The sequence below is a fragment of the Nematolebias whitei genome, chromosome 21 (genome assembly GCF_014905685.2).
Source record: "Nematolebias whitei isolate Nwh7 chromosome 21, NemWhi1, whole genome shotgun sequence".
NCBI lineage: Eukaryota > Metazoa > Chordata > Actinopteri > Cyprinodontiformes > Rivulidae > Nematolebias > Nematolebias whitei.
Window position 1 is genome coordinate 2,901,655 of NC_056518.1, and position 11,536 is coordinate 2,913,190.

General features: G+C 43.8%; 1 protein-coding gene across 1 annotated transcript in view; it reads right to left on the reverse strand.

The window, feature by feature from the left end:
* Positions 1–1,619: 1,619 nt before the first annotated feature.
* The window catches only part of ap5s1 (adaptor related protein complex 5 subunit sigma 1), a 57,826-nt gene continuing 47,909 nt past the window's right edge, over positions 1,620–11,536 (reverse strand). The window contains exon 3 of the mRNA XM_037695267.1: positions 1,620–1,727. Coding sequence (XP_037551195.1) covers positions 1,620–1,727 — 108 coding nt within the window. The remainder of the gene's footprint in view (positions 1,728–11,536) is intronic.

Here is an 11,536-nt window from a genome sequence, read left to right on the forward strand (position 1 = left end):
ACTGGAACTAGGAAGTGTTGACCCTTTTAAAGAGGTCACTTCCGGCTCCTCATGAGAACTTCCTGATTGGTTGATAGAACCAATCAGGGGTGTGGTTTTAGTGACGTAAGAGGTCACTAGAAGTCAGAAAAACAATTTATTGTTTAGGAACAGATAGAGAGATGTTTTAAGAACAGACAGAAAGATGTTTTGAAGAAACAGAGACTTTTTGGAGCCAGTTCTCCTTCTGTCTATCTGAAAAAGTTAAACATGACATTTCTTTCCAATAAACATGTTTTTGACCGAAACTTGACTTCTGACCCACTTACTCCTTCTCATTTCAGACAGAGAATCAAAATGCATAATTACTCTTGTAACAAACATTAACTTGATTTCTACTTTGAATGAGGATTAAAAATCATTAATACTGTTTCACAGTTGATTTAAAATGAGTAGTTCACTTCAACATTTGAAATGGTTTGAACTAAACACACTTTTGATTATCAAGATATTGTAAAATAGTAATGATAATAAAAAAGAGAGTGTTCTTTCAATTGATCAGTGCAGGACACACTTAGAAAGTCTCTGGATGAACTTAATTTTGTGTTTCTGGACTCAAGTCAATGAAATAACAGTTCTTGTCCCAGGAAGGCCCTCAGGGCCAGATTTTGACCTGAGGCTTAGTTCACTACACTTGATACAGCACTCTGGGAACAGCCTGTTCGTTCAGCAATTTCTTTCTGTGTCTTACCCTCTTGCTTGAGGGTGTCAATGATGGCCTTCTGGACAGCAGTCAGGTCGGCAGTCTTACCCATGATTGCGGTTTTGAGTAATGAACAAGGCTGGGAGTTTTTAAAAGCCTCAGGAATCTTTTGCAGGTGTTTAGAGTAACGTCGTTGATTCAGATGGTTAGGTTAATAGCTTGTTTAGAGAACCTTTTCATGATATGCTAATTTTTTGGGACAGGCATTTTGGGTTTTCATGAGCTGTATGCCATAATCATCAGTATTAAAACAATTAAAGACCTGAAATATTTCAGTTGGTGTGCAATGAATCTGAAATATATGATAGTTTCATTTTTATCATTACATTATGGAAAATAATGACCTTTATCACAATATGCTATTTTTTTGAGAAGGACCTGTACATACCGAGCACTGCTGCTTAACTCATAAATTCATTTTCTTTACAAATGTGGCAACATAATGGGCAAAACTGCAACCTTCTTATTGTGAGGCGACAGCTCTGGCAACTGCACCGCCAAGGTGCCCAACATCAAGAAACTGCCCAGAGGACCTGACTTCACTTTGCTGGACTTAAAGGGAGAAGTGTTTAAAGATAATGGATCCATTCGTGTTGCTATTTTTCAGTCCATGTTTCTAAAGTATACCAACTCAGATTTGTTCTTTTTCTCTGCATTTCACTGAAGAAATTCTGATTTCATGAATCTTCTGAATAATGAACAGTTCCAGCTGCAAACATGGACCAAGGTTTTGTTCATGTCCTACACGTCCAAATGTCTGTTATGAAACATGCCTGGTACTACATGGTAGCACCAGGTAGTTTAGAACAGTGGTCATTTTTTTCTGTTCCTACTTGTTTGCTTTGCAACTAAAAACACTGTAGTCATAAAGAACTTGTCACTTTTCCTGCAGGTCTTGCTGAAAAGCAGCCGTATCGACGTTCTGCTCAGCCGACTGCTCTCTCACGGGCAACTTCTCTTCCTTAACCATCGCTTCTCCCAGAGCCTGGAGAAGGAGGTGGCAGCTTATGTAGCCAAATGAGTCAAAGTGGCTACGGGAGCTGTTTCCAAGAGGTTAAGCATCACCTACAGTCTGACTTCCAGTTCGAGATCAATACCTGCTAACTTCACCTGCTAGCTCCAGACCAACTCACAGGTTGTTTCTCTCCGTTTGGTGACATTTGTGTGCCTGGAGCAGAAGAACAGACTCACCACTGCCATTGGTGATTGCCTGATCTGTAAACACAAAGTGGGATATATCTCTGTCAGCCACTTGCAGCTCACCGCTGGCTGTTGACTGTGTGGGAGGCTTCACTTCAAATCGTGTTTGTCAAATTGAAGAGTGGAAAATGTGGCAGATTAAAGAGCGCAGCTGAAGAGGCCAGTTAAGACTCACTTGTCAGGATCAAAGTGTGCTACTTATCTAACTGAGCTTACAGATACTTGAAATGTCACAGTGTGGTCTGAAGGAGCCGTAATTGACCTGCTTTTTGTGTGTATATTTGGAGGATTCTTAAAGTACTCCTGAATCTTGAATCTTAGTGTGTTATAGCTTCATTGTGATTTCTAACAACGACCAAGAATAAAGCAGACTGCCTTTGGTGAGTTTTCATTGGTTTTTGTTTTTTCCCCACAAAAAATTATCATGTCACAAAAACAACAATAAAACAAAAAAGATCAATAGTAAATGTCAAGTCAAGTTAACTTTATAGAGCACATTTAAAACAACCTGTTATCAAAGTGCTTAACGACAACAATCAATGGGAGTAAAATTAAAGAGAAAAAAAAATATATATATACACAATACACTATTAATAATAACTGAAGAATTAATAAAAAGCATTTAAAACATAGGGTCACAGATTAAAACAACACTAGATCAATTTACACTGTATGAAATGCCTGAGAGAACAGATGTGTTTTTAGCAGAGATTTGAAGTGAGGAATGGAGGTGGCCTGCCTGATATTGGGGAGCAGGTTGTTCCAGAGTTTGGGGCCCATGACTGAAAAAGCCCGATCTCCTCTGAGCTTCAGTCTTGTTTTTGGAACAGCCAAAAGCAGCTGATCGGATGATCTCAGGGCCCGAGAGGGAACGTAAGGTTCCAGAAGCTCAGAGAGGTAAAGGGGTGCGAGGCCATTTAAGCATTTGAAGGTCAACAGAAGAATTTTAAAGACTATCCTCATACGAACAGGGAGCCAGTGAAGGGAGGACAGAACTGGTGTAATATGTTCAGACCTACGAGTTCCGGTTAAAAGCCGAGCTGCAGCATTCTGGACGAGCTGAAGACGTGAGATGGAGGTCTGGCTGATCCCAGCATACAGTGCATTGCAGTAGTCCAATCGGGTCGTGACAAAGGCGTGGACTAGTTTCTCAAGGTCAAGTCTGGACAATACTGGCTTGAGCTTAGCTACCTGTCTGAGTTGGAAGAAGCTTTTCTGCAGAACAGAGTTGATTTGTTTGTCAAACTTGAAGTCAGAGTCTTTTTTTTTTTTTCCCCCCTTGTCTTGTCCGGCATTGTGACACTTAGAATTATTGTCTTGAGTGTCAAAGTGATGCCCAACAGATTTACTTTCACAAGCAGAGCATTATGGCTGGCCTTAATGCTCCATTTGATATATAAATTAAATTTTATTAGAATATGCTTTGGGTTTGTTCCAGATGTAATGGACACGGGGACGGAAAACAAAGAAGATAACAAAGCAGAAAAGTGAGAGAAGAGTTAAAATATAAAGAAGGAGATAGGAATAGAGGAGAGAGAGAGGGATAAAGAGAACACAAATCAACATCACTGACGTCTGCCTCTAGACCTGCGGAAAGAGGAAAAAAAAAAACCCGACAAAACCAAGAAACCACAACAACAAACGACTTGTATAATGATAGTTATAACATCATTAGAAAGTATTTTGTACATTACATGGTAATACAATATGTATTTGATGGCCACCACAACCCAACTGAGTGTGTATCTGATAAACACCTGAATCTAAACACCTGTGTGAGCATGCGTATCACTATAAGGTTTCTCATAAAAATGTTCAATAGTGGATGTGGGGACCCAAAAACCCGTCCCCGTAGGACACGAAGGTAACACAGGGAAGCCCGGAACCACAGACACACAGCGGCCCCCAAGCCCGGAACTCCGGTAGTCCCCCAACAGGGACACCCGCACCCCCCAGAGAGAGAAGCAAAGGGAAGCCCCGGGTGATCCCCAGCAACCACAATGCAGAAACCCCCAGGAGGCCGTAGCGACGAGTCAACAGGCCCCGCCGGCAACCTGCCCCTCCAGAGTGGATCCGGCCATGGACACCAAGCCCCGAGGTCGTACCACCCCCAACAGAGGCCCGACAGAGCCAGAGCACCCAGGCCCCCGCAGGCAGCCACTAGGGCGGGCCTGCACACACCCCACCACCCAGCCCCAGCTGCTGAGAGCCGCCAATGCACCGGCGGCAGGGGGGCCCAACACCGGGGGGGAGCACGACCCACCAAATGGGGGGCCAAAACTGGTCCAATAGAGGGGGGCCACCCAAAACCCAACCTGAGACAAACAGGCACACAGAGACAGCCCGACAGAGCCTCTGTTGGGCCGTCCATGCGCCCCACTGGCCCAACAGTGACCGCAAGCTGGCCCCAGGCTGGGGGCCAGAGCAGCAGGGAGCAGCAGCCGAGGAAAACCGGCCCAGCGCACCACTGCATCCCTAAAGCCCCACACCACAGGCCCGGAGAAGCCCCGGCATGCCACCCATGCACACCCCCCCCCCACACACACACACAGCACCCCGCACCGTGAATGTCACATCATGGCATCAGCCAGCACTTCGTCGAAGTGAAGCCATGCCCCCGACCGCCGCCATGCACTACCAACGACCACACACACACAACCACAGCTGACCTCACACCAGAACCCGGCAGCCACCCCAGCCAAAGGGCTGGCCATCAGAACCAGGAACCCTGATAAAATGATCCAAACAATCCAGGGAGAACCGGAGCGCCAGCCCCACCCCCAATCGCCCCCAAAGGCCCAATACCCACCCACAGCCCAGACCCCAACCAGGCAGCCTACACCCCCCCCCCCCCCCCGCCCCCGACCCCAAATGTCAGACGGAGAATGAGGGTTTAAGAAAAGCTGTAGGACCCAACTCCTCCCTCCCCCCACTCAAATAAGATGTTGATGCATGTTGTTATATAGTGCGTTTAAAATGGGGGGGATGAGATGGCGACTGGCACAGACCCACCCCCCTCCCCAGAGAGCAGGCAGTGCCCGTTCACCCCCCCCCAACCCATGCCCAGAACCCTAAATGTCTACATGCTACATATGAGAGTGGGCACAGGTCCCAGAGGTGAGAATGATTACACATCCCACCCCCTATATGCCACCATGTGCCCACTCCAGACTCTATATGTGCATGTGTCTTGAGAATGTTATATACGAGTGTCTAGGTTGTTTGATAAAATTGGGGCCCAGGTCTCCATGAACCACGGAGATGGAGGATCCTCCCCGCAGCTCAGTAGTGCACCTGAACCCCAAGGCCCTGCTTGAGTGGTGGTGTGATGGAGTGGGTGGAGGAATACGTCGGAATGGGGAGGAACAACTGAGGTGGCAATGCCCTCCCAGGGGGCTAGCTCCCCCACTGACCCCAATAGGCACCCCCATTCTCCTTGATCCACCAGGGGAGGGAGGCTCCAGTGCATTCATCCAGGAGCAGGAGGCAGCCGCACCACCAGGGACCCAGGCCATGGACTGGCACATAGCCCCGAGGACCGACCAGAACCCGGGCCAGCGACCCAAGCCTCCCTGAGATCATCCAGACCCCCAACCCGATCCCCAGCTCAACACCCAGCCCCCCAACCAAAGAAGCCACCAAACTCCAGCAGCGACAATCAGCCAGGAGTGCCTGAACAGCCGCAGACAGCGCACCACGATGACCAAGAGCGCACCCCCACCCCCACAAAAGGACCGACCAGTCCACCACAGCAACACCCACAATGAGAGCACCCCATGCAAGGGAGGGCACACGCCTAACACGCCCAGACACCCCCGGGCCAGCAGTGCAGAGCCACCTGAGCAAAAGCCCCCCCACCCACAGCCTCCCACAGCCCAGAACCCCAGCCAAGCACCAGACCGCAGCCACAGCCAGGCAGGAAGACATCCAGGCTGAGTCCACCCGTCCCCCCCCTCCCTCACGGCAGAGGCCCCAAAGCCCACCAGCTCACCAAGGGCCCCCAGGCCAGGGCCGGGCGCCGGCGCATGCACCGGCCCAAACCCTGACAACATACCCGCCAAGACCCGAGACCCCCGGATCAAGCCGGGACCCCAGCCCGGGAGCGACACTCCCCCAGAACCCCGAACCCGCGTCCACCCCAAACCCACCCAGGAACAGCCAGGCCACCAGGCCAGCAACCTGCGCCCACCGGCACAGACCGCCCAGAGGCCTGCAAGCAGCCAGCAGAGGTCAACGCCCAGAACTACCAAAGCCATCTCCCCAGTTGAGCACCATTGCCCCGGGCCCACGACCCCCCCATGCCCCCAGCCCCGATACGCCCACACATCAACCACAATGCCCCACGGGACAAAATCAAAGGGGTTTACCCACCTCCACTACAGGTTGAAGCCAATCAAAGAAGCCCAGAGAGATTGTTCTGATGTGGAGGTACAGGCTATGTCAAGACTGATGTAATCTAACAGAAGGTCTTTATACTGTTTAATACTAAGAGTATTTTTATTTTTCCAATTTATGAGTATAGTTTTTTTTGCTATACATAAAGCAGTAAAAATCATGTGAATTGACTTTGTCTCCAAGGTGACATCATCTAAGTGGCCCAATAAGCAAACTGACGGAGAGAGTGGAATATTACATCTCAGACACTTTGATAAGTCTTCACATATCCGGCACCAAAACCTCTGAACAGGTGGACAGAACCAAAATGCGTGGATGTGATTTTCAGGAATATTGTCTGTACACTGTGAGCAAACATTAGATGATGCGAAACCCATCCTGAACATCCGTTGACCTGTGTAGTGTACTCTATGAAGGATTTTGTATTGTATTAATTGTAAATTGGGGTTTTTAATCATCTTAAAAGTTCTTAGACAGATCTGCGACCAAAAGTTTTGGTCAAAGTTGACTGACAAGTCTGTCTCCCATTTTACAATGGGAAGGGATATTGATCCATCTATTTTAATGAGTGTCCGGTAAATCTTAGATAGTAATTTGGGAGTGTTAAGATTTAGGAATTCTAATACACTTGTTGGTATTTCAATTCTAGTGTTATTAAGGTTAAATTTATTTTTTGTTATAGATTTAATTTGTTGATATTCTAAAAATGTATTCTCATCAATCCCATATTGTGTTATTAATCTGTTAAATGGCATATAGTTTATGTCCTCATATATATGTTCCAAATATTCTATTCCTTTACACCTCCAACCTGGGAAGTTTATCATATTATTCTGTTGTAGGATGTCAGGGTTGTTCCAGATGGGTGTACGTCTGCATGGAATTAGTGAAGACTCTGTCATTTTAAGAAACTCCCACCAAGCTGTCAGAGAGGAGCTGATATTGATGCTTTTAAAGCATTCCTGTCGTTTTATGTTTGAGCCAATGAATGGAAGGTCTGAGATCATTATTGCAAAGGGTCTGTTCTACATCTAGCCAGGGTTCATCAAGGGGTGGGAGTTTTTTCCATCTTGAGATGTATTCTAGCCTGTTGGCTAGAAAGTAATAATAGAAATTGGGTAGCTCTAGTCCTCCTTTATCTTTGGTCTTCTGTAGTGTTTTTAGTTTAATACGTGGGGGGTTATTTTTCCAGAGAAATTTAGAGATGGAGGAGTCCAGGGATCTAAACCAGTCAGATGATGGTTTCTTTGGAATCATTGAGAATAGATAGTTTATTTTAGGCAAACCCATCATTTTTATTGAAGCAATCCTTCCCATGGGAGATAAGGGTAGAGATTTCAATCTAGCAAGATCATCCTCAATTTTCTTTAAAAGTGGGATGTGGTTTAGTTTTGTTAAATCTGCCAGTCTAGGAGAGACTTTGATACCCAAGTACGTAATATTCCCTGACTGCAGTTGTGAAGTAAGTGAATTGTTGAAATAGCAATTAATTGGTAGAACTATGGATTTTATCCAGTTTAGAGTAATCTGAAACTCTTGAAAAAGAGTATCAATCCAATAATCTGAGAGAGGGAGGTTTGTGAATGCTGGAGGAAGAGCAGCACATCATCAGCATATAGACTGATTTTGTGCTCTATGTTCTTGCATTTTATGCCTTTAATATCTGTAGTTTGTCTGATTGCTGCAGCTAGCGGTTCGATGAAAATAGCAAACAGTGAGGGGGAGAGTGGACATCCCTGCCTCGTGCCCCTTTGCAGAAGAAAGCTAGCAGATATTTGATTGTTTGTCCTAATGCATGCTGATGGGGAAGCATATAATATTTTTAACCAGTTTATGAAATAATTTCCAAAACCAAATTTATGCAAGGCTGCAAATAAAAATTTCCAGTTAACTCTATAAAAAGCTTTTTCTGCATCTAGAGAGAATATTGCAGTTTCAATATTTTGACTGTAAGAATAATCAATTAAATTAAATAATCTGTGTGAATTTGTGGATGAATGCCTCCCTTTTGTAAAACCAGTTTGGTCAGGATGTATTATTAGAGGAGTTACCTTTTCTAATCTTTTTGAGAGGGCTTTACAAATTATTTTAAGATCAACGTTGATAAGAGATATGGGACGATAACTGGTAGGTAATACAGGATCTTTGCGTGGTTTTAACAGGAGACTAATGTTGGCTGAGTTTATATTTTCTGGAATTATGTTATTTTTCTCAGTTTCCTGTAGCATTCTATGAAATAGTGTTGCCAGGATATTCCAGAATTCTTTGTTGAACTCTGCTGGAAATCCATCTGGACCTGGAGCTTTTTATTGGACATGCTTTTGAGGGCTTCCTGGAGTTCCACTGGTGTCAGTGGTGAGTCCAGCTCCATTGATTGATTATCGGATAATTTAGGAAGTGTTATTTTATCCAGAAATTGATAAATTTCATTATCTGATGGATTTATCTGGGGTGAGTTTAAAGCTTTATAAAAATCTCTGAAAATGCTGTTTATTCTTTCAGGATCATAAACTGTAATCCCAGTGTAGTGAGTCACGTGAGGTACGTGTCACTTGTTGTATGACAAATATATGGTTATATATTTATGCATACTTTTCACGAGTTCTTCATCTTTCTGACTGTGTAATGCCGTGCATTGAATTTAAAGGAATGCGAACAAGAGACGTTATTACCTTTGACCCATCAAATGAATGGAATCATTTATTTTCAGAATCAAAGTTTAACATCAAACATTTACATTAATTTGGCAAAATATGAAAATAATAACAGACAGTTTCACAAATAATGAACTTCAAATCACTCGGCGGTGATTTGAGGACTTTGCTTCAGATATTTCTAAAAATATCTGCACTGATTTATGAGAGAGAGGTGAGTTTAAGAGTAAATTGAGATTTATCTTACAGAGGAAATATGTGAGGGAAATTTAATCTGTTTAACCAGAAATTGCACGCTCCGTCCGATCTCAGCTTCTCACGGTACACTTGGTCAAAATAGAACCATCTACCTGTTGATGATGAATCAGCGTCGGAGTAGTTCCTTTCTGACTCGTTTCAGCGTCTCCGTCGAGAACTACCAAACCTTCAGAGAGTCGTGCGTAGTTAGCTCAAAACAGAATTATAATCCCAAAAACCTCTGGATTCTTCATTGCTCTCTTGGACTCTTCATTGCTCTGAAACTTTCAGAACCGGCTGCACTCTCAATCTCTTGGAACTCCATATCACTCTCAGTCTCCCATGAACTCTCAATCTAACATGAACTGGGAAGTTGCCACATTTTATTTGGGTCGACTTCCTGTTCAATTTAGAGCTTTCTGATTCGTGGAAGGACCAGAAAGAGGAGTGGTTTTGACGTAAGGTGTTTATCAACAGTCGAGGTCAGAGAATGAAATTTGTTTTCACATACAGAAAAGATTATTGCAGCAACAGCAGACTTCGTGGAGTCAACTCTTGGTAATCTTCTGAAAAAGTTTAAACATGACATTTTTCTCGGTAAACATTTTAGTTGACCGAAAACCAACCTTTCACATACTTACGACTTGACTCATTTCAGACAGAAAATCAAGGAATGCTTATTCAGGTGATTTCTTCTTGGAATGAGGAATAAAAATCATTACTTACTGTTTATGTAAAATAAAGATGAGTAGTTCTTTTCAACCTATAAGCATTGAGTGAAACTACCACAATTGATTATTAAAACATTTGTAAAACAGTAATGATTATAGAGGATTGTCTTTTCTGCTTGATTAATTCAAGAAAGAAAGCCATCAGATGGTTCAGACTTATTCAGATCAATGAAAATAACAGTCTCTGTCCATCTGGTAGATTTGAGGTCATCTAGTTCACTACAGTCCCCCCTTTGGAAATCATCACCTGTCCATGGGGATGAATTCCAACCGTGAACTTAGACCTTCAAATGTCCTTGAGCTTGATGTAATCCAGCGAGGAAGACCAAAGTCAGAAGTAATCCTTCAAGGAAGACTAAAGTCAGAAGTAATCCAGCAAGGAAACAAAGTCAAGGTAATTCCACAATGTTCTTGGTAATTCCATTGTGTTGATTATAATCCCATATCGTCTCGATAATCCCATTGTAGCAATGCTTTAACCCCTTGGAAACAGAGTCTGTAATCCATTGGAAAAAGTCATATAATCCACAACGGTAAATCCACAGCGATTGGAAGTGTTGATTAATCAGCATACAGAGGGGTTCCCTTGGATTGAACTGAAGAAGCGGCCACTGGATGAAGAGTTGAGACCAACGTCAGGATTGCAGGTCGCCTCCAGCGAAGGTTGTCTCCAGCGACGTCCAGCCTGTGCCATTCTGGTTCAATGTGTCATGCAATTATGTGGTTTAAGGTGGGCTTATGAAGGGGATTTTACATAAGGCCTTAAACTATATGCATCTGGTGTGTAAGCTATTATGGTTGGGAACAGCTACAACTACCAGTTAAGGGGTGGAGAATGCTGATAAAGGGGTACTACAGGGGTTTATGCCTATAGAAAGGTGTTCCAAACTATTTTTCCATTTCTAACTTGGTTTAAGTTAGCTTTACATGGTAAAATATAGTTTGGTGTAATTGTCTGTTGTCTTTTAGACGAACGACCTGAGATTGGGTGTTTGGTTTTCCCATAAATGTTTTGGAAGTCTATGGCGAGACTTATCAAAAAGAATTAGCTATCCCCCCGAATAGGATTGTTCGAGTAGGTTCGGCTTAAGCGTTGTGAGATCAAGGTAGATTATGGTACTCAAAGTAGCAATAATATACATTGACTCTGCAAAGATTGCAATTTAGTGAATGAACTGCATGTTGGCATGGTTAAAGGCTTCTTAGTCTCTAACTTACTACACAACAAAATTCATTCTTACCTCAGAAACAATACCAAAATCACTAAACAACGTTTCAACACCGACAAGAGTAGTGACTAAGCATCTAGAAACATCGTTTCACTGCTTCTCCTCACCCTGGTTGCCAGATTTCAGTCACGCTGTCCCGTTTTATCAAGGGTAGGTCCTGTGAGTTTAAACTATGGTTAATTTTATTATCCATTAGTTATCTTCTGCTTGGATGACCCTTGTTCCCACGAGGTCAGATTTTGTGATGTCATTGTCTCCTAAGGAGTTATTGCACGCCTTGTGTTGTTTAACCTGGTTACGGTGTACCCATTTAACAGTTGGCTCTTTTTGGCCTTTACTGATTTTTAT